Consider the following 22,334-nt stretch of genomic DNA (forward strand, 5'->3'; position numbering starts at 1 on the left):
TTTTTTCCAATCAGCTGGCACCATACCTGTCTGTAAACTATCCTTAAAGATCAAGAATAATGGTCTGGCAATCACCTGGCTGAGCTCATTAAGAACCCTTGGGTGCAAGCCATCCGGTCCCGGGGATTTATTTATGTTAAGTTTCTCTAGTTTAGCTCTAAGTCTATCCTCTGTTAGCCATGGCGGCACTTCCTGAGGTGTATTATTTAGTTCGGCCTTACAAGCGGGGTTCGTGTAGCCCCCTGATTCCTTTGTGAAGACTGAAGAAAAGAAATTATTTAACACTTCCGCCTTTTCTCTGTCCTCAGTGGCCATTTTTCCTTTATCATCTTTTATGGGGCCAATGTGTTCTGGCCTCGCTTTCTTACTGTTTATATACTTAAAGAACTTCTTGGGGTTCTTTTTGCTCTCCTCCGCTATATGTCTCTCGTGTTCCATTTTAGCCGCCCTGATTTCTTCTTTACATTTCTTATTACACTCTTTGTAATGCTTAAATGCTGCCAATGACCCCTCAGTCTTGTATTTTTTGAAGGCCTTTTCTTTAGCTCTAATATACATTTTTATGTTGGAGTTTAGCCACCCAGGGTTTAGTTTTGCTCTTTTAAATTTATTTCCCTGTGGAATGCACTGGCCCACCCCCTTGTTAAGTATGCTCTTGAAGCACTCCCATTTTTCCTCCGTGTTCTTTGTTCCCAGGGTTCTATCCCATTGGATATTTTCTAGCAGCGAGCGCAATTTAGGGAAATTGGCTCTTTTGAAATTCAGTGTCCTTATATTACCCTTGTGTTTCCTATTACTGTAATTAATACTGAAACCAATTGACCTATGGTCACTGTTCCCTAAGTTGGCCCGTATTTCTTTATCCGTGAGCAGGTCTGTATTGTTGGTAATCAGTAGGTCAAGTACCGCATTGTTTCTTGTCGGTGCATTCACCATCTGACCCATGAAATTGTCCTGCAAAACATTTAGGAACTGCCGAGCCTTGGCTGAGTGCGCGGTTCCTTCTGCCCAGTCTATATCAGGATAATTAAAGTCCACCATTATAATGACATTTCCCATCCTTGCTGCCAATCCTATCTGTAACATGAGGTCCGCCTCACCCTCCTCCCTCTGGTTGGGGGGCCTATAGCATACGCCCAATATTACCTTCCCCACCGTGCCTTTCCTTTGAAGCTCTACCCATAGGGATTCTGCCTCGTCCATAGCTCCATTATTAATATTATCCCTCATATTTACCTGTATACTGTTCTTAATATACAAACATACCCCTCCCCCTTTTTTACCCTCTCTATCTCTGCGATAAAGGGAATACCCCTGAATGGTCACCATCCAGTCATGAGAGCTGTCAAACCAAGTCTCAGTTATCCCCACAAAATCTAAGTCCTCCTCAAACATCAGCAGCTCCAGCTCTCCCATCGATCAGCCAAACCCCGCTGAGCAGGCAGATGAGAGCTCCGTCTCTGCTCTGTGTGCAGAGAGGGAGGTGTCAGATTCCCCGCTATCCTCTATGGGGGAATCGGAAGAGAACAGACCGCCTGTCAGTTCAGTTCTCATCCGATCCAATCCACTGGACGGATGGAAAACAGGGTTTCCATCCATCCAGATTTCACAGACAGGATCGGATGCGGATGACAGCAGATGTCAGCAGACATGTCACCGCTGACATCCACTGCTCCATAGGGATGCATGGAGCATCCGATCAGATCCGCCTAAAAAACTGACAGGCGAATCTGATCGGATCATTCGCGTGAAAGGGGCCTTATGCTTATTGAAGTGGTGGGGTCCCACCAGAAGTTTTTACTGGGATTCTTCATCAGAGCATTTCTTTATTTTAGAGCTGCCTATATTACTCAGATTAGTATTAAAGGAATATCCCTGTGTCTGTTTCTTTCTTGTTTTATTTGGTTTGTGTATAAGATGTGCAGTGGTTTCCCTAATGTGGTACTAAACACCAAAACAAAAAATATTATATCAGTTTACCAATTCTTAAAGCAGAAATGAAGTTCCATTGTAAGTCAGTGTGAGTAGGGAGACATTCATTGCAGAAAAGACATGCAAATGTCTTCTGCAATAAATGACACCTACCTTACCTGATAACCGCAATCCCTGAAATGTAAAAGCTGAGCTGCACAAGCCTACAGCAACTGGCCTGATCTTGTGTGCCAAGATGACTAGCTCCCAAACATGCACAGTAGTGATGTGACTCCAAACTGACCGCTAAAGAGGAGCTTATGCCAGCACCAGAGGGACTGTTGGAAACATGAGTACCTTTCTTCCATCCTAGGGAGGACATGGATCAGTGTGCCAGCGCTAATAGACATCATAACTACACACATGAAGCATCACACCAGGAAACAACACTCATTTTGCACTGTTGCTTCGGTGGTGGGTAGGGTGGGACAAGACACATCATTTCTATCATTTGCCAACCAACCAGAGGCAGAGTATTACAACATTAAAATAGTGTAGATTAGTGTACAATGTTTTCAAATAAGAATTGATTCTATTTAGTAATCTGCATTTGGTGGGCACTGATGAGGCTGCATCAATGCATTGATCTCTTGTATCATATCCACAGTCTCTGACCACACTTGTATCAAGTCTGCAGTCTCTTACCATCTCCTGTCTGGGGGCTCTGTCTAACAGACTCTCTAATGGACACAAAAAGGGCATCTGTTAGAGAGACCCCCCTCCAGTTCCCATTAGAGTACTCTGCTTCTCTTGCTGTAATTTGTTTATTAAGAGATCGCGGGAGGGTCCCGGGGTAAGGAAGACTTTTTAGGGGAGTATCTCTGTGTTTGAGCCATTGCAATAGAAACATTTGTAAAGGGGAGGAGTTAGTAAGATGACCACACCCATGTGGGGGCACCAGAAAAATTTCTGCACCCAGGCACCTATGACCCTAGGATCGGCCCTGCTGCTGAATACCCTTTAGTGTTTGGATTTGACTTGAAGAAAAGGTGGCAACCCTAGCCTTTAGTCTACTACTAGAACAAACCGCAGGGAAACAGTCTGCTTCTTCAGCAGAGGTACTAGGGCTGGGAAAGGAACTTTACTGTGGCAACTCTCAACTATTCACACTAGGTGGGGGTTCCCTAAGTCTTTTAGGACCATACGAAGGTTGCAATGTTTACAACTACCAATGTATTCAATGTGTTCATAAGAGGTGTGTGCAGCATATAAGCTGAACTGTCCTAAAATCATCATTAGAACATATAGAAAAGTACCTACTAACACATTTGAGATTCCTCTTAACAAGATCCATTATAGTAGGGCAAAAAAAAAAAAACACAGAAACAAAATAAAAAAAGAAAATGGATATCACAGAACAAATAAGAAAATGTAAAAACAAAAAAAAACAAGGGATTTTACGGGTGTAGCTGCTGCTTTAAATCATAGATGGATGGGTAATAAGCCCCTCCCACTAGGAGTGACCAAGTAGAGAGCCAAAGGCTCTGGGTTATTACCCCTGGCCTCACCATTGCATCTTCAGTTTAGTTGCAAGCAGTAAAAAATAGCTAAAACACAACTCTTCAGAGAAAAGGGGGGGGGGGGGGGGGGGAGCTACGTCCATCGGTGGACTCAGAGAAATGGATTTTATGGCAAGTAAAAAAAAAAAATATATATTTCTCTTTCTGGACGTAGCTGCTGCATTAAATCATAGACAGATGAGACGTCCAAAAGCAGTAACCACTGAGGGGTGGAGAAAGTGACAAACTTCAAAAATGCAATTCCCACCGCAAACATAGCCAACTATATAACATGGAGCCCAACAAGCAACAACTGGGGCTCAATCGTAACAAAACCATAAAGATGAAGGAAAAGTAGACTGCTCCCTAAATGGCAGTCTGCAAAACCTGGCATCCAAAGGACGCATCCAAGGATGCTAACACATCCACTCTGTAAAACTTGACGAACATATGTACAGACAACCAAGTCACCGCTTGCAAACCTGCATCACTAACGCCTGATGGCAGAAAGCCCAAAAGGTACTCAACGCCCGCGTAGAGTGAGCCATGACAGGGAAAGGAGGAACCTTGCCCTTAAGAGAATACACCTTCACCACCATCTGTCTGATCCATCAAGAGAGATGGTTGCCACAGATGCAGCCTGACCCCTACAGGGTCCATCCATATTCACAAACAGAAAGTCCAACTTACGAAAGGACTCCATAGTTTCCAGATACACCCGTATCGCCCAAACCACATCCAAGCAATGCAAGGCAATTTCCTTAGGATGTGAAGGTTTCTGACAGAGTGACGGAAGCACTATGTCTTCGTTCAGATGGAAGTCTGAAACCACCTTGGGAAAAAGCGATAGATTTGGGCGTAACACTACCTTATCCCTGTGCATACCAGATAAGGAAGGCGGCAAGATAGTGCCGCTAGTTCAAAAACCCTGCGCACAGAGGTGATAGCCACCAAAAAGGCAACTTTCTGTGACAAGGCAAGCAAGGAAATGTGTCTTATGTTCTCTAAAGAAGACCTCTGAAGAACCGATAGAACCAAATTAAGGTCCCAAGGAGGTAACGGAGACCTCCTGGGGGGAGCCAAATGGCGAATTCCCTGAAGAAACGTACAAATCAAAGAGTGCGTAGCCAAAGGGCATTGGAAGTACAAAGCCATGGCCGAGATCTGACACTTAAGCGTGCCCAACACCAAACGTTGATCAACCCCTTTCTGTAGAAAAGTCAGGATCCTGCTGATAGCAAAGGATCTAGGATGCAGCTTCAGCGGTTCGCACTAAGCTATGTATGCTTTACACATACAATGATAAATCTTCCAAGAAGTGGACTTCCTAGCCTTGAGTAAGGTAGGGATCACAGAATCGGACAGACCCCTGTCCTTTAATACCTTTCTCTCAACAGCCAGGCTGTTAAAGCCAGCAACTGCAAAGCAGGATGGAAGATCGGACCCTGAGATAGAAGATCTTCCCATAGAGGAAGTGTTAACTGACCTGCGACCTTCAGCCAAATCACGTCGGTGTATCAGGATCTCTGGGGCCAATCTGGAGCCACCAAAATTAACAGAATCACCTCCAACTTGACCCTGCAAACCGGTCTACATCTGGGGTCCCCCACTGGAGACACAGCTGGTGGAACACTTGTGGATGCAGGGACCACTCTCCCCGATTGAGGGTTTGGCGACTTAGGTAGTTCGCCTGCCAATTTTCAACGCCGGGAATGTACACGGCAGATAGGGCTGGGACGTAGTCCTCTGCCCAGCGCAGGATCTCGGCTACCTCCAGAGCCTCCAGGGCACACCTGGTGCCCCATTGATGATTGACATATGCTACAGCCGTGACATTGTCAGACTGGACTCAGACAGAACACCCCTTGAGATTGTCCGTCCTGTAGAACAAACTCAACTTGATTGCTCTCAATTCCAGAACGTTGATCAGGAGCTTGGACTCTTCCAACGTCCAGGTCCCTTGAATATTCAGGGTGACCAGCACTACCCCCGAACCGGTCAGACACATATCTGTCGTCACCACCATCCAGAATACTGGAAGGAAGGATTTCCTGTGGAGAAGATTCGGAGAGCTTAGTCACCAATTCAGGGAGTCCCTGGATCTCTGACTCAAAAGAATCATTGTCCAGAGATAGAGGATCCTTGTCCCATTTGACAAGAATCTCCTGTTGTTGCAAAAGTCTTATGTGGGGCTGAGCATATGGTACGGCCTCGAAGGAGGACACCATCAGGCCCAACACCTGCATAAATGACCAGAGAGACACCAGGTTGCAAGCCAGCAGCGCCAGAATCACTTCCCTTAACTTCTGTAACTTCACAGAAGGTAGAAATACCTTTGCCGAAGCTGAATCTAGGATCATCCCTAGATACTCCAGTCTGGTTGTTGGAACCAGGGCAAATTTCTGAAGGTTGAGATTCCAACCTAACTGCTTCAGAGTGTGAATGGTCACCTCCAAATCCTGTTCCAATGTCACAGTCGAGTCTGCTCGGAAATGATCGTCCAGGTACCCCAGAATCGCTATTCCTCTCTGTCGTAGCAGAGCCAGGATAGGGGGTAACACCACAAATTGAAAATGGTCCTTGCCCACCGTGAAGCAGAGGAATCATTGGTGACCCTGGCAAATAGAGACATGGAGATAGGCATCCTTGATATCAAATCGAGGCCAGCAGGTCCCCCTGATGCAAGACCACCACCACTGACCGCAAGGACTCCATGCAAATTTTCTGAACGCGCACAAAGAGGTTCAGGGTTATGAGGTCCAAGATCGGACGCAATTTGTCCTCCTTCCGTGGAACCATAAACAGGTTCAAATAGAACCCTCAAAAGCGTTCCTGATGAGGAAACTGGTACAAACACGCCTTGTGACAGCATATCCCAAATCGCTTCCTGCAGCCCCACAAGGCAGTCTGGGGACAGCTGAAGATTGGAGGGAAAAAAAATCTGTCTGGTGGACGGGAACGAAACTATCTTGTACCCAGACTGAAGAACCTCGTGGACCCACCTGTCACGCAACAGTGAGGTCCAAGGATCCAAGAAGAAACTGAGACGTCCCCCCACCCCTGAAGTGGGTGGGGGCACCCCTTCAGGCAGAAGGGGTCTGCTTGGAGGTGCTGGGGGCAGTGGATTTTGGCTTACCAGCCCATCGTTTCCCGGCTCATCCAAGGAGGAACCAAAAAGGCGATCACCCTGAAAGGGAAGATCTGCCAAAAGCTTCTTAGAAGCCAGATCGCACATCTGATGAGCACACTTACCACGGACGCTCTAGCCGCAAGCGGAATAACGTCCAGGTTAGCATTGCATACAAATTGCAGAGTCTGCGATAATTGGTCAGTGAGTTCCATTGCAGGTGATGGTAACAGGATCACCGTCAGTGCCTCTCTCAGAGCCTTTACCCATTCAAACATAGCCTGAGAGACTAGAATGGTAGTCAGGGCAGGCCTGAGAATAGATCCCACTACCGTATACAGGTGTCAGGATAAGACCTCAATACGCCTGTCAACCGGATCAGGGAGAGATGAGGATTCTGCCACCAGTAAAACCATGGCCTTGTGAATACTGCATATCTGGGGGTCCACCTGAGAGGGGACCGTCTGTTTGCGTAAGATCTCTTCCTCAAACAGGTAGCGTCTAGCCAAACGTTTGAGAACTGCAAGTGTGCAATTAGGTCGCTGCCATTGTTCCTCCACTAAGGCGGACAAAACTTCGGGACAAGGGAAAACCTTGGCCGATTTTTTTGCCCTGAGGGAACCAAAGGATACAGAGGCTCCTTGCAATTTAGAAATCGCATCCGTGATTTTTAGGGTGTCCCTCACTGAGGATATCAAAGCATCTACCAGCGCCTTTTCCTGTGCCAAGGTGGGTGTGGAAACATCCTCTTTTGCGTCAGAAAAGTCTGAATGCAGGGCCGTATCCTTCAAAAGGGGGTCTACATCGCCGGCGACTATATCGGCCTCAGAATCTGATGTCCGAGATGAGACAGACAAGGGCCGAGGGCATTTCTTAGTAAATGCTGCCGCAATAACATTGTCCATTTTTCTGGACATTTCTTGCATCACAGACAATAAAGTCACATCATGAACATCAGGAGCTGGCCCGAACGATACATCGGGGGTCGCAGACAAACTTGGGGAATCCATGCTAGACATATGGCCAAACAGAAGTATTGCACAGTAAGAATGTAAAGAGCAGACAGGGAAACGAGGAAACAACAGAACCTGCACTGCAAGGGGTTAAAAAGAAGCTTCTCCTGAAAACAGGACGAGTCCGCTCGGAGAAGAAGATTGTCCAGGTACCCCAGAATCGCTATTCCTCTGTGTCGTAGCAGAGCCAATCCGCACCCAATCGCCAAAGATTAACGCCCCTGAGGGTAAAAAAGCACCACAGGTCCCAGCAAGTCCGCCGCTACCGGCGTGAACTGCACCTTTAAGAGACGATTGTGATGCACGCAGCGCTACCCCGGGGGATGATCCTAAGCCCCCTAAAGGCCTGAAACCCCTCTAAGGATGAAAAAGTGAAGTCCAGGGTAATTAAACTCCTCTAGAGTAGTTACCACATGGAGAACACAGCAAGATCCATCAGCAGCATGGAGAAGAGAAGGTAGAAGGAAACGCCCCAGCTCACAAGAGCCAGAAGCTCCTGTGCTCTTTTGTCTCCAACTCCAGCAAAATGGCCACCTGCATTACAGTGATAGGGATACCCAGGCAGGGTGCTGAGGCCTGTTAAGTCTGCAGGCCACAGCAAAATGGTGGCTTTGCACCGATGAGTACGTGACCTCGGGCCTAGTGACCCTAGTAACAGGCCTGGGGAACTGGCAGGGGTCTTCCCACATGGATGAACCCCCCCGAGGTAGGGGGAAGGAGGCGCAACCATGGACCCCCTCTGAGGCCTCCCCCCACCGTCCACTACCTGGTATAGCACCTGAGGCAACTTACATAGGGGATCCCCCACTAAAAGTGGCCCGGGGGTCCAGAGCCCAGGGTAGGGAGAGGTCAGGGTAGGAGTGGAAGGTCCCAGGCGACCCCTCATAGTGGAGGAGGGTGGTAGGAGGTATGGGTACCCAAGGGTCCTACTCACCTATGGAGGAGCCCACGTCTGCCCTAGGCCCGCTAACCAGATGGTGGGGACTGTACTTACCGGACCACGCTGCTGATAGTGTGCGTCCAACCTGACAGGCTGCCTCTGCACTGCAGTGAGGGTGCTGTCGGCCAAGGAGCACGCTACGACGCTGGCATGCCAGGTGTGTGCGTCCCAGGCCAGTCTCCGTCCATGGGACTAAAGTTGCTATGGAGACCCAGCGTGGAGCTATGGTCTGCAAGAGCTCGCTGGTACAAACTGGGAGACCGTAAGGCTCTCATATAGCCAGTCCAAAACCCAGCCGGCATTCCACAGGAACTGGAGTCAGCAGCAACAAAAAATAAAATAAAAAAAAGGTTCCCTTTAAGACGTTTAAAAGAGATGCTAGGACAAAAAGGTGCCAGCAGGGAGCCGTTCAAAAAGAAGAGGGGAGAAGCGCTCTAAGTGCAGACAATTTATTGCAGATAACAAGGCAGGTGATATACACTCACTAGACATGAAGACTGAAAAGCTGTATGTGTCAAAGCAATCCTGCAGCCATCCTCTGGAGGGTGTCCTCTGGTCACAGGAAGCCGTATGCAGTACTGTCACTGGCGGTGGGAGGGAAGAAAGCCGGCTGTCTCCCACAACATCAGCGGTGAGCGGTCAAGCGGCTCGGATCTGCGGTTCCGTGTTGCGAGTGATGGATGGAGGCACTCTCACCCACAGGGATGGTGGGATCTGTCCGATGTGTTACGGCATGCACGACGCGTTTCTGAGCATGCGCGGGGTCCTCTGCACCCGGCGCGCTCTTTCATCAGGTGCTAGAGTGCCGTAGTCTCTGTGGGGCTTTATGTAGTGCTGAACAAGAGGATAATTAGGCACAGCTGAAGTAAGGGGATGGCAACCGCCCACAGCACTGAGCAATAACCTAACCAATCAAACATTTTTGTAGCAATGGGAGAGATTAAAAACAACTTAGAAGTGGAGTGTGATCGGTCGGCTGCCCTTAAATACACATGTATGTGGGCTAGACAACCGCTTATCACAGTGATAGCAAACAATTAGGCAATACAAAACATATAATAAATGTAAAATAGGGGTAAGCCTGGGTTCATCAAGGCTTATGAAGAACATGTAAAAACGTTCCAGGTTTAAAATGATACAATTATAAAAATAAAAAAGTTGATAAAAAGCATCTTTAAAAGGTATATTTTAAGAGCTAATGCATAATACCTATACAGGCTGTGGTATGGAGAAACATATAAGCAAATGAAACAATAAAAGGAGGAAGGGGGAGGGGGGGGGGGTAAAAAAGCCTTATATATTGGATAAGAAAATGGAGGATGGATATAACCCATATATAGGTGTACATATGTATATCCTAATAATTATATTTTCTGTATAAAGGATTTTTATATGGATTACCAACTACGGTACCACATGTATGATATATAGGGGAATAAGCCTTCTGATTGCTCAGTACGTAAACCTTATAAAGTTTGTATAAAAGATTTATATACCAGAACCAGGGCCAAAGTGTATATATTAAAAAATCATCTGATATGATGTGGTGAAAAAATAATAAATAAAGACCAACAGAAAACCCTGATAATAATTATAAGATAGTGTGCACGTCTAATTCTTCATTTAACCCTCGAGGAGCGAGAACATCTAACGTATAGATCCAGAAAGTCTCTTGCATACATAATTTGGAAAATCGTTCTCCCTCCGGCAAGTCTTGCATACGGCTTCCTGTGACCAGAGGACACCCTCCAGAGGATGGCTGCAGGATTGCTTTGACACATACAGCTTTTCAGTCTTCATGTCTAGTGAGTGTATATCACCTGCCTTGTTATCTGCAATAAATTATCTGCACTTAGAGCGCTTCTCCCCTCTTCTTTTTGTCTATACAGATTCTTCCTCCTCATCTGTGGAAGAGCAGCTCAGTGCCCACGGACTTTATCCCCTTTAGGATCATCAACCTATTTATGCTATCCCATTGTCCCCTATTGTATGGTACCATTTTATGCCTATGTCTATTTGCAACTACAACCTTTTTTATTGCCTGTGTTTTTTTTTGTTTTTTTTTTCCCCTTCCCTCCCCTCCCCCCCCCCCCCCCTGGATTCAGCTGCTTATTAGTTCTGTTCATCCACCCTTCATATGCTGGAGGTCTTCGTAGCACTCTGTGTTTTGTTTTTTATTTAGCAGGGAGCCGTTTGGCCACTCCTAAGACCAGGCAGCTAAAACTGAAGATGCAACGGTTAGGGCAGGGGTAATAACCCAAGGACCCCGCCCCCCTGGGCGTGTCAAAGGCTTTGGCTCTACCTCGTCACTTCTAGTGGGAGAGGCTTATTACCCATTGGTCTATGATTTAAAGCAGTAGCTACGTCCATCGGTGGACCAAAGAGAAAGCAAAAAAACTAGTAAAAGCAAGAGTAATGGCTAATTTCCCTTCACTAGCCCTGAGCAAGCAGAGAAAACTCCAATGCTGTTTGGCCACTAGTTATATCAGAGGGATCATAAAATGCTACCCCCATACATATACCGACTTACAAGAATTCTGGAAGAGCTGCATCTGCATGTCCACCAGTGGAAAGGATTGCCGGAAGCTATAGGTCACCAATATCTTCTTCTTCTGGAAAATCTTTGTGACCTGCAAATGAAAGAAAGTTCTTGCATTAAAGTTGGCTCCAAGCAATTTGTTCTCGCCATACACCAAGAAACACAGCCCTAAGTTGGCCATAGATGGATCAAATCTTGGCCAGTTCCGCAGGGACCAGTCTTGATTCGATCGATCTATGGGCAGGCTGGTTGTCCTGAAGACAATCCATCGATCAACTGTAGTACTACCAGCCTATCTGACTTTTTGCATCATGTGATTACTGCCGGCGGCGATAGCTGCCAGCAATAATCATTGCGTTCTGCTGCCGTGGTTGCAGGAAAGAAAACTGAAGTATCTATGGTTTTCTTTACTCACCACCAAAAGATCATTGAAGAGGAAGACCTCCCTCTGGTGCAGACCCATCCTCTGGGGACGGTTGGGATCTGGGACCTCATAGAGTTGGCAGCAGCAAACAAGACGTCGATGTGGAAGAGAAAGAACCTGTAGAGGGGAGACAAGTGTCAAGAGATATACTGTAAGAGCTATTACAGTTATCTAGGTAGTCAGAAAACAAAGTACAGCGTTTAGAATTTACTCACTGGCTTTTTTCCGACAATCATTCTCTCCACAGCTTGCACCTGAGATACATGATCATCATTTGTCCTCAATTCCCGACCCTGGATTCTCTGGTATATTCCAACAAGCAGATCCCTGGGAATATCCTCCCCATTGTCCACCCCTATGAAAAAATGTTAGATATATTTTAGTATCTATATAGAAACAATTCTAATACTTGACACCTAGATTTTGTATATCAAATTCTAGGGTTGTCAGAAAAAAATGGAAAAAAATTCATTAGTAATTTTTGTTTTTAACATTGCACACTGCAACACCATATGCTTTGTGGATTTCTACTGTATTTTCTGTAAATGTAATTCTTTAAGGACATGAACCTTGGTTTCAGAACATATTCGCCTTTAACCTCCCTGGCGGTCTGATTATGTCTGGATTTCTGTGCTAAAAGCGGTACATTGTTTTACATGGAAATCTGTTGTTGTATATTTTAAAACTCACCTTCCCCTGTGATCCCCCGCTGTCCTCACCCCGCTGTGTGCTCGGCAGATGCCGGCACCTGTTTTCCAGGTTCCCTTCCCTGCAAGCGTTGTGACACAGGGGGGTGGAACTGGCCGCAATTTCAAAAATGTAAATACACCAAATGCCATGATACAAAGCTTTGATCCTAATGGATTACACTGTATCATGTCATTTCACCTAGTGACTGTTCCAGTGCCCTGCCTGGAAAATAGAGAACGACCATGGTGTCCAAAAAGCGTTCTTTTTGCGCAAAAGCGCTTTTAGACGAACTGGAAAACAGCGACAGCGAAACTGAGTTACTTGAAGAACTGAGCGATAGCAATTTGTGGGAAAATTTGTCATCAGGTATTGAAAGTGACGACAGCGATGATTTGGATCTCTCTTTCTGGCACATCGCTCCATTGGAAATTCGGAAGAATCATTTGATATACTTCCCAAATTCCACAAGCTGTGTGCCAGAAAGAGACATCAGAATCAGAATCGTCGCTGTCGTCACTTTCCGTACCTGATGACGAATTTTCCCACAAATCGCTATAGCTCAGTTCTTCAAGTAACTCAGTTTCTCTGTCACTGTTTTCCAGTTCGTCTAAAAGCGCTTTTGCGCAAAAAGAACGCTTTTTGGACGCCATGGTCGTTCTCTATTTTCCAGGCACAAAGTACTAGAAAAGCACAGGCAGGGCACTGGAAAAGTCACCAGGTGAAATCCTGTGGTGAAATGGCATGATACAGTGTAATCCGTTAGGATCACAGCTTTGTATCATGTCATTTGGTGTATTTACATTTTTGAATTTGATGCCAGTTCCACTCCCCTGCGTTGCAACGCTTGCAGGGAAGGGAACCGGAAGGCAAGTGCCGGCATCTACCGAGCACACAGCGGGGAGAGACTGAGGATGGCTGCAGGACGGCAGGGGATCGCAGAGAAGGTGAGTATGATTCTGGGGTAATCCCAAGTGTGGCTCAGGGTTACCACTTTTGGGACTGAAAATTAACCCCGAGCCACAATCGAGAATACCGCTAGGGAGGTTAACGATACAGTTCCTAAAGCAGTTACTGTGAATAAAGGAAGTTTTTACTCAGTTGTATCATCATTGTTCCAAAGGGGCAAGCCTGAGTGACAGCTTCAGAATATAAAAAAAAAAATTTATAGGATGCTACAGGCATGGCTTTCCTTAAAGTGTTATTAAATCCACAACAGTAAAATCAGTCTGTATATGCAGGAAAGCATGCTTGTTATACTCACTGTGGAACCTAAGGGGTTAATCCTCTGCATTGTATATAAAGGCTGTGTGATCATGTCTCTCTGATCCTCCTCTTCTTTAACTGACTCCAACCCATCTTGTGATAGAACAGAGCATTAGGAGTCAGGCTGCACATGCCCAGTTTGGTGTGTATAGGTAGAGTTTTTTTTTTCTTGGGAGGCTGTATGTGATCAGCACAGGGACAATCAGCACTGTCCAGACAGAGGGTCAGGGGAGAATGAAAACTCCTCCTACAAGCTTTAAGCAGAGACTGATACAAGTCACAAGACTGCTATATACTGCTGATGAGAAAAGATATTTAGCAGTTTATTTTTACTAGAATAATTACATTTCCATGATTTGTGTACTGTGGGAGACCGGATATAGTGAATGCAGGTCCCTGGGTTTAATAACACTTTGAACTGATCTCCAGCACTATATTTATACTTTTTAGGAAAGACTATAATCATTTCTAATTTGTCCAATTTAAGAAATGTGCAGTTAAATGAGTGTTAATTTTGAGTGTTGAGGTCACCTTGGTGGTATAGCTGAAAACGAAGGCTGTGGTGGAGAAGTGTTCCCCATAATAATTCCCCAGTTGTCACCTTTCTTGTGCAGGGTAGTGCTGGGTGGGTTGCTGTCGGCAGCAGCTTTAATTTTCACCCTTATAGAATACATCTCCCATTTGCTGCAACGCTGTTCAAAAACATCCCTATCTGTATATGAGACTTTCTTACCACGCAGGTTTTTGATGAAGTCATCTAGCTTCATCTTGCGCTCAGGTTTGACGCTCGGGCTGTACATGTCCGTGTTCAGAAGAATAATAGCGAATGCCAGGATAAATATGGTATCTGGGTTACGGAACTGACGAACCAGGGCCGGGTTACATACACAGTAACGCTGACTGGAAATAATTAACAGTACAGATGTTAGCATTCAAGAACCAGAAAACAGAGACGACGTCTCCAATGCAGAAACACAAAACAGAAGGCTCACCTGAAAGCCTCAATGAGCCTCTCCACCTTCTGTGCCTCTCCCTGAACACGTATGTGAGCCTGGAATTTGCGCAATGCCTCATCTAGATCCATGTTTGAGAAATCCATTTCATCCACCACACAGCTGCAATAAAGCGCAGTACAAGGCAATCAGTCACGATAAAGATACAAGAACAATCTATTTGATTACTGATATCTAAAATACATGCAGCAGACATGGAACCCAAGAGCTCCATCTCTATGCCTTTTTGAGTCGGAGTTCTGCACCCATGCACATCAGTTCATGGACAGTAACAGAATTTTTCTGTATAATAAAATTCAAGACTGCCATCCAGCTAGGCCCTTATTGTTACCATCCTGCCCCTGTTTGTAATGCTGTAATATTTTACCATCTACTTGTAGTGCCCCAGCTCCAGGTCCGTACACCGCTAGAACTGAACTGCTGGCAGAGGACCATGTTAAAAGTTTTCTTGAGGACGAGACTTTCAGGGATCATTTCTGTAGATCTGATCAAAGGGAGGAATGTGCTCAAAAGTGTCCAAACTCACTCTCCACAATGGTGAACTTTAGGGCTCTTGTCGCATAAGGAATCCTGTTGGCATTGCTGCTCTATGCAGGTGCTGCCACCATTTGATGACTTGGTCATCTTTCTAGATGGGAAGATGGCAGGAGAGAGCTCATTCAGAGTGGTTTGGAGTGTTTAGAGTCTTCTTTTGCTTGAAAAGCAGCTGAGTTTCAAAGCTTATTTTTTGCTAAAATGTAAACTATGCCCTAATTTTCTCTGCTAGCTTTTGTATACGGACAGTCGGCACCCGCAGCTGTCAGAATGCCCAAACGGTGACTGCAACCAATTGGCTAAACATAGTGGAATGGTAAAAGTGAATAGTACTTTCAAAGATTTTTGTTTTTACTTTTGAGCGATCCAGGGTCAGGAAAGGTCTATCTACATAGTCACACTAATGGAAGAACACAAGTGTCCAGCATACCGTGTCCTTGCAGACACACAGGGCAAATTGTGATCAGCCAATAACAAAGACATCACGCACACAAAAAAAAAAAAAAATAAAAAAAAATATCAAAAAGTAAAATGTCTGACAGTTGCACATTTGAAAATTCAAAGGTGTGGGTTTCCTTACTCTAAGACATCTCTGTTAAACTGTTTTTGGCGGTTTCCAAGGAACTCTCCAATCATTTGTCGGCTCAGACCTTTCCTTTCGAGGATAAAATGTGCTACCCCCACGGGGGTATCAGATAGGAAGCCCCTCTCAATCAAGTACTGAATTCCTTTTTCTGGCTTTCTGCAAACAAAAATAATTATATATTTGCATTATATTTAAATAGTAATATTAAATGTTAAGGCGAAGTTAAAATAAAAAATAAATAAAATATTTACACTAACAGATACAATGTATATAATTTCTTAACATAGTTTCACATTTTATTAACTCTTAGGCCCCTTTCACACATGGATCTGAACGGGCGCCCCATGCATCCCTATGGGGCATCGGATGTCAGCAGAGACATGTCCGCTGACATCCGATCCGTCAAAACCGGACGGATGGAAACCCTATTTTCCATCCGTCCAGCGGATCGGATGAGAACAGACAGACAGTCCATTCCCATCCGATTCCCCCATAGAGATGAATGGGAACCTGACAGCTGTGTCTCCGCACACAGCGCGGAGACAGAGCTGCCATCGGCCTGCTCAGCGGGGGATTGGCGGATCAATCCCCCGCTGAGAAAAAAGGAGTCCGCCTGGCGGACTCCATGTGTGAAAGAGCCCTTATACAAAAATAAAAGTGACCGATATATATATATAAATCTTTTTGTAATCACCTCTAAATGTGCAAAGTGTGGGAAAAAAAAGTGTATGGAAAAGAGGTGCAGTACTTATGTCTAAGAAAAACATTTTACATTTTAATTTTTTTGTGTCATATGCAAATATTGGAATAGCTGGACAATAATTTGGGGTTTAGATTTATAGATGTGATCAGCGCGGCACTGTGAAGTATTTAAATACACTGCTCAAAAAAAATAAAAGAAACACTTTCAAAACAGATCTCAACTGGGAAAAATCTCATGCTGGATATCTATACTGATACGGACTGGGTGATGTGTTAGGAACAAAAGGACGCCACATTGCTTGGTGGAAATTAAAATGATCACCCTACAGAGGGCTGAATTCAAAGGCACCCCGAAAATAAAAGTGAATAAATGATGCAGCAGGCTAGTCCATTTTGCTAAAAATTTCACTGCAGCAACTCAAAATGGTACTCTACATTCTATGGCCCTCATGTGCTTGTATGCATGCCTGACAATGTCGGGGCATGCGCCTAATGAGACAATGGATGGTGTCCTAGGGTATTTCCTCCCAGATCTGAAACAGGGCATCGCTGAGCTCCTGAACAGATTGATGTGCAACCTGGTGGCGTCGGATGGATCGAAACAATGTCCCATAGCTGTTCTATTGGATTGAAGTCAGGCGAGCATGACCTTTAAGTGGAACCCAGGATCCACTGCACAAGTGTAGGGTCTGACAATGGGTCCAAGGACTTCACCCCGATACCTAATGGCAGTCAGGGTGCCATTGTCTAGCCTGTAGAGATCTGTGCATCCCTCCATGGATATGCCTCCCCAGACCATCGCTGACCCACCACCAAACTGGTCATGCTGAACGATGTTGCAGGAAGCATTACGTTCTCCGTGGCTTTTGCAGACCCTTTCACATCTGTCACATGTGCTCAGGGTGAACCTGCTCTTATCTGTGAAAAGCACAGGGCGCCAGTGGCAGACCTGCCAATTCTGGTGTTCAATGCCAAATGAGCTCCACGGTGACGGGCAGTGAGCACAGGGCCCACTAGAGGACATCGGGCCCTCAGGCCACCCTCATGAAGTCTGTTTCCGATTGTTTGGTCAGAGACATGCACCCTACTGGAGGTCATTTTGTTGGGCTCTGGCAGTGCCCACCCTTGCACAAAGGAGCAGATACCAGTCCTGCTGATGGGTTAAGGACCTTCTACATCCCTGTCCAGCTCTCCTAGAATAACTGCCTGTCTTTTGGAATCTCTTCCATGCTCTTGAGTCTGTGCTGGGAGACACAGAAAACCTTCTGGCAATGGCACATATTGATGTGCCGTACTGGAGGAGTTGGACTGCCTCTGCAACCCCTATAGGGTCCAGGTATCGCCTCATGCTACCCAGTAGTGACACTGACCTTAGCCAAATGCAAAACTAGTGAAAAACCGTCGGAAAAGAGTAGGGAAAAACTTGTCAGAGGCCTCCACCTGTAAAACCATTCCTGTTTTGGAGGTCGTCTCATTGTTGCCCATCTATTGCACCTGTTAATTTCATTAACGCCAAAGTAGCTGAAACTGATTAACAAACCCCTCTGCTACTTAACTGAGCAGATAAATATCCCAGGAGTCGAATTGATTTGATGCTATACTCTGATTAAAACGTTCCTTTAATTTTTTGGAGGAAATTTTCTTTTTTTTTTACGTGTGTTTTAAACCACAATGGGAAATCGGTATACACAAGCAAACCAGCCCTGCTGCATGCAAAGTAGCTCTGTAGAGCCACTATATAAAGGTGTTTATTAAAGGTGCACTCTATTCTAATATTTAAGCTGAAAAGGGCCCATAGGAATTCACTTGGCTGAAGCCATTTTTGTATATACTGGGTCCCGTTTGCTTGCTATGGGTACTTAAGTTTGCACTTAGCTCAGTGGGATTTCGCTTTACATTAAATAGATTTTCTCTAATTTAATAGTGTGATTCCTGGACAGGAAAGAGGGGGAACCCTCTCCAATGGGCTACAGACAGAAAACATATCTGACAGCAGTTTTAACCCTTTGCTGCACTCTCCAAAACTAAAGGAAAGTCTTTAGCTAGAGATAAACTTTCATTTTTCTATGGCAATTGTTACTATAGAAGCATTGTCCAAAAATGGACAGTCCTTTTAAACCAATGGCATACCAGCCATTGTTTCAGTAGTTTCCTCATCTGCACCAAGCATTGTCAGGAGAGGGGGGGGGGGGGGTGCACCACCCTAACTGAGCAAGATAGACCTGTTCCACCTGTACCAGTTTTTTTTTTACAATTTGAATAGAGTAAGGGAGGGTTGTAACCAGTTTGTTTTTTAATCCATCTGTATCTCATTGGAGAGATTTGCCTTCACCTCCTGTCCCATACCTAAAACAGGAAGAGAGGAATCTCGGGTGTCACCAGAACTAGTGCCCCTCTTTGGAAGATATCCCCTCTATTCCTGTTCTGATGTCAACCCAAAAATTGGGATTTTCTTTTACTTGCACTTTTGATAACAGTAAACTGGGCAAAGAGAGAAGATGAATCTCCCTAACAAGGGTATAGACAGCTATAAAACCTGACTGGTGTTTTAATCCATCCAAAACGAAAAAAAAAAAAAAAATGCCTTTAGCGACACTTTAATTAGAAACCAGTGCAGGTCTACCCCCAATCAACAGAGGGAATGCAGAAGATTTTCATTGAGAAGATTGCTGCCAGGTGTAACCTGGTCATATGGGATATGGGTTGAAAGTGCACTCAGCTCATGTCCCTCTCTCTGCTTGTATAGTGATCACAATACAGGAGCAGAGCCTGCAGGATTAACAACCCTCCTCCTCCTCCTCCTCATTGCTCGGAGATGAGCAGGGGTGGGGGACAGGCAAAGATATTGGAAAATGCAGCTCCCAGCTCTGTGTGCTATACCTGTCAAAGCCACAAAACAGAGAGCCGATTGCTCCCAATTAAAAAAGGGGGCTTGTGCCCCTTTGTTAATTAGAAGCAGCAACTGCATCATTTTGCTTGCACCACTCATTGTAAATTCCCATCGCAGTGTTCAGTATGATTCTACTTCAGTTCTTAACATCCTTCTTAGAAAACGTGGGGCTTTCAAGAAAAAAGAAAAAATCCCCTATATGCTGGAGTTCCCTTTGCAGAAAAAAGAGAAGGGCTTGGTTCAACTGTTTTGTAGCCCTTAGATAACAGATTTCCTATTATAAAAAAAAGTACAATTATTCCCACAGAGGACAGTTATATTTTAGAGTTGCCAAGCAGTGGCAGATTTCACCAGTAAGTGGGGTCATAAGCAAAATCAGAGGAGCTCAGTTTGGACTAGGGATTGACCGATATAGTTTTTTCATTGCCGATACCGATATTTTGGTCATCGCGTATCTGTATCGGCTGACATAGGCCGATATTTTTGTACATTTAAAAAAACATTTTCTTTTTTTTCTTTTACTTGACAGGTGCTCTTGTGGGGGCATCTGGGGGGTCTAAAAGACTCCAAACCCCTCCTCTGCACTTAAAAGCATTCAAAATGCCAAGTTTGGCTGTTTTTAATGCGCTCATTTTTTTTAATCTGGCGCCAGTACCCGGAAGTGATGTCATTACATCACTTCTGGATTTTTGCTTGGAGACCCAATCAGAGCTGAATGCGGCTTTGATCTGGTCTGCGCCGACCATGCAGGCTGGATGCCCGGGTCTCCCAGTGGGACGGGAGACCCGGGTGGACCGCAGAAGGTGGCGGGAGGGGGGGGGGGTGTCCCCTCCAGCTCCTTGTAATGACAGCCGAGCAGCTTCTTAGCCACATCGGTTGTCATTACAAGACAGCCGACTGTCGGCTATGGACGCCGGTACCGGGGTGATGCCTCTAGCTGCAGGCATCACTCCGGTACAAGCACTTTCCGAAATATCGGCCACCTTGGTGGCCAATTGCGGTATATCAGGGAAAGTGCAGATCGGCCCTTGATATATCTGCTTTGCCGATAATCGGTCGATCCCTAGTTTGGACCAAACCCAAAAGGAAGCCGTCACTCTTGCCCAATGAACTGCGGCCGGGGAATTCCCAAAAAGGCGAGGGGACGCTCAATAAATCACTCACCTAATATAGTCACAAAACCAAATAATGGAAGCCCCAAGTGTTATTACATAAAGGAATAAACACAGTGTCAACAGTTGTCTTTTAGGGGCTATCAGGGACTAGCGATCATTTTTCAGGGCAAGTAGGAATAACAAAAGCATATAATTTGGAATGCTGCTACAACATGCCGAGTGACAACAGCTGAACCACAGCTGGGTGTAAAGTATATCCAGTATATCCCAGACTAGAAAACTTCAAGTTACTGGGTCAGAAGAAGAAAAAAGCCACAAATATTCCAATGACTAAGCAGGAGAAATATTTTTTTACTCACAAGCAGTGGTTAGTCTGACACCAGGAATGTCAAAATTACTATCATGGCAGCTTTATTTGCTTGTTTACTATGTGGGATCTGCAACTTCCCAATGAGTCAGCAACCTAAAACTTTGAAAGCCATAAGCCACTTTTCTCGAGCGTCAATTCACAAAACACGCAACTTATTTTACTGGTCCACGCTGTATTAAAGATCTTTTTCACATAAAAGATATTCAAGGAAAACACCAGGAATTTAAAAAAAAAAAATCTATCCTTACAGTGCCCCTCCCCCAATATAAGGGTTAAAAGCTCATTTAGTCCAGAAGTGCAGAGTTTAGGGGTAATATTTGCACTACTTTTGGCTCCAGCAGGTTCCCCTCATCATGTGACTGATCCAGTGCTGCCACCTCTCTATGGTGCTTTAGACATGGTGGCATGCTCTTCTCCACAAAGTACAATGCATTTTATGTGAGGACGTAGAACAGGGATCCTAAAACTTCGGCCATCCAGCTGTTGCGGAACTACATATCCCATGAGGCATGGAAAACTCTGACATCCACAAACATGACTAGGCATGATGGGAACTGCAGTTCCTGAACAACTGGAGGGCCATAGTTTGAAGACCCCTGACGTAGAACTTTGGGTAAAACAGCACTGGAGACAGTTTTTTGCTGACTGGGTCTAATTGTTGAGATTTTCTTCCACTTCCTGATGGAACAGAAAGTTAGAGGAAATCTCTACAAATTGAGGGAAATTTCCATCCTCATTGAAAGTGTGCCCCTATATTTCTGCAATAGGGACAGCTGTAAAATATTGTATTTCCCATAATGTTCTATTTCAATGAGAATAGCCAACAAGACAGAGAGAATAAATCTCCTCAATGAGCCACAAGGGTTCTAAACCTTCCCCACTACCCAAAAACTACAAAAAATAAAGTTTTTGCTATACATACACTTTAAAAAGGAAAGTATAGCTAAAGATTTTTTTCGCTGTACTTTGGATCACAGGAGTGCACTTCGTTCTACACTCCTGTGACCAGTTTTCAGCCAACAGCAGTCTAAAGCTCGCTGTCGGCTGACGTCAAGAGCCATTCCAGGCTATGAAAAGATCCTGACCCCTGAACCGTGCCCCACCCAAACTGTGCCCCCCCCCAATACCAACTCACTCCCAAACCGTGCCCCCCCCCCCATACCACCTCACCCCTAAACCAACTTCCCCTACAATACCACCTCAACCCTAAACCATGCACCCCCCCACCTGACCCCTGAAAGATAACCCCCAAACTGTGCCTCCCCAACACCACCTCACCCCTGGTCTAAGATGTACAATGAGGGGGGGGGGGGGGGGTCTCAGACAGTCAGGGACTGGCTCAGCCTCTCAGGGAACCAATAAAAGCCTCAAGCCAGCCACTCCTGCCCCTCCACAGTCCAGCCCTCCAGTGAGTGCTAGAGGGGAGAGCAGAGAACCAGTGCCTAACAGTCACCACTCTCTGCAGCCTGAGAGCTGAGTGATCAGTGATGCTTGATCACCCAGTTCTTGGTCTGGAAATGGTGGTGGACAGATGCAGCGCTGGAACAATGCTGCATCCACCTACTTGTGGTATTTACATTTTTTTTTTCAGGCATTCCATAGAGTGTCTTCTTGCCAGATTTAGGATACTCTGCAATCCCAGGATCTTGCCAGAAGGA

At 45.4% G+C, this 22,334-nt stretch overlaps 1 protein-coding gene across 2 annotated transcripts in view; it reads right to left on the bottom strand.

The window, feature by feature from the left end:
* The window catches only part of IQSEC2 (IQ motif and Sec7 domain ArfGEF 2), a 525,300-nt gene that overhangs the window by 50,093 nt on the left and 452,873 nt on the right, over positions 1-22,334 (bottom strand). For both annotated transcript variants that reach the window (XM_082262910.1, XM_082262909.1), the window contains 6 exons: positions 15,594-15,755; positions 14,459-14,581; positions 14,200-14,366; positions 11,729-11,868; positions 11,505-11,630; positions 11,081-11,180 (listed from right to left, as the gene is read on the bottom strand). In XM_082262910.1, coding sequence (XP_082119036.1) covers positions 11,081-11,180; positions 11,505-11,630; positions 11,729-11,868; positions 14,200-14,366; positions 14,459-14,581; positions 15,594-15,755 — 818 coding nt within the window. The remainder of the gene's footprint in view (positions 1-11,080; positions 11,181-11,504; positions 11,631-11,728; positions 11,869-14,199; positions 14,367-14,458; positions 14,582-15,593; positions 15,756-22,334) is intronic.

The sequence above is a fragment of the Pelophylax lessonae genome (genome assembly GCF_965119305.1).
Source record: "Pelophylax lessonae genome assembly, chromosome: 7".
Taxonomy (NCBI): domain Eukaryota; kingdom Metazoa; phylum Chordata; class Amphibia; order Anura; family Ranidae; genus Pelophylax; species Pelophylax lessonae.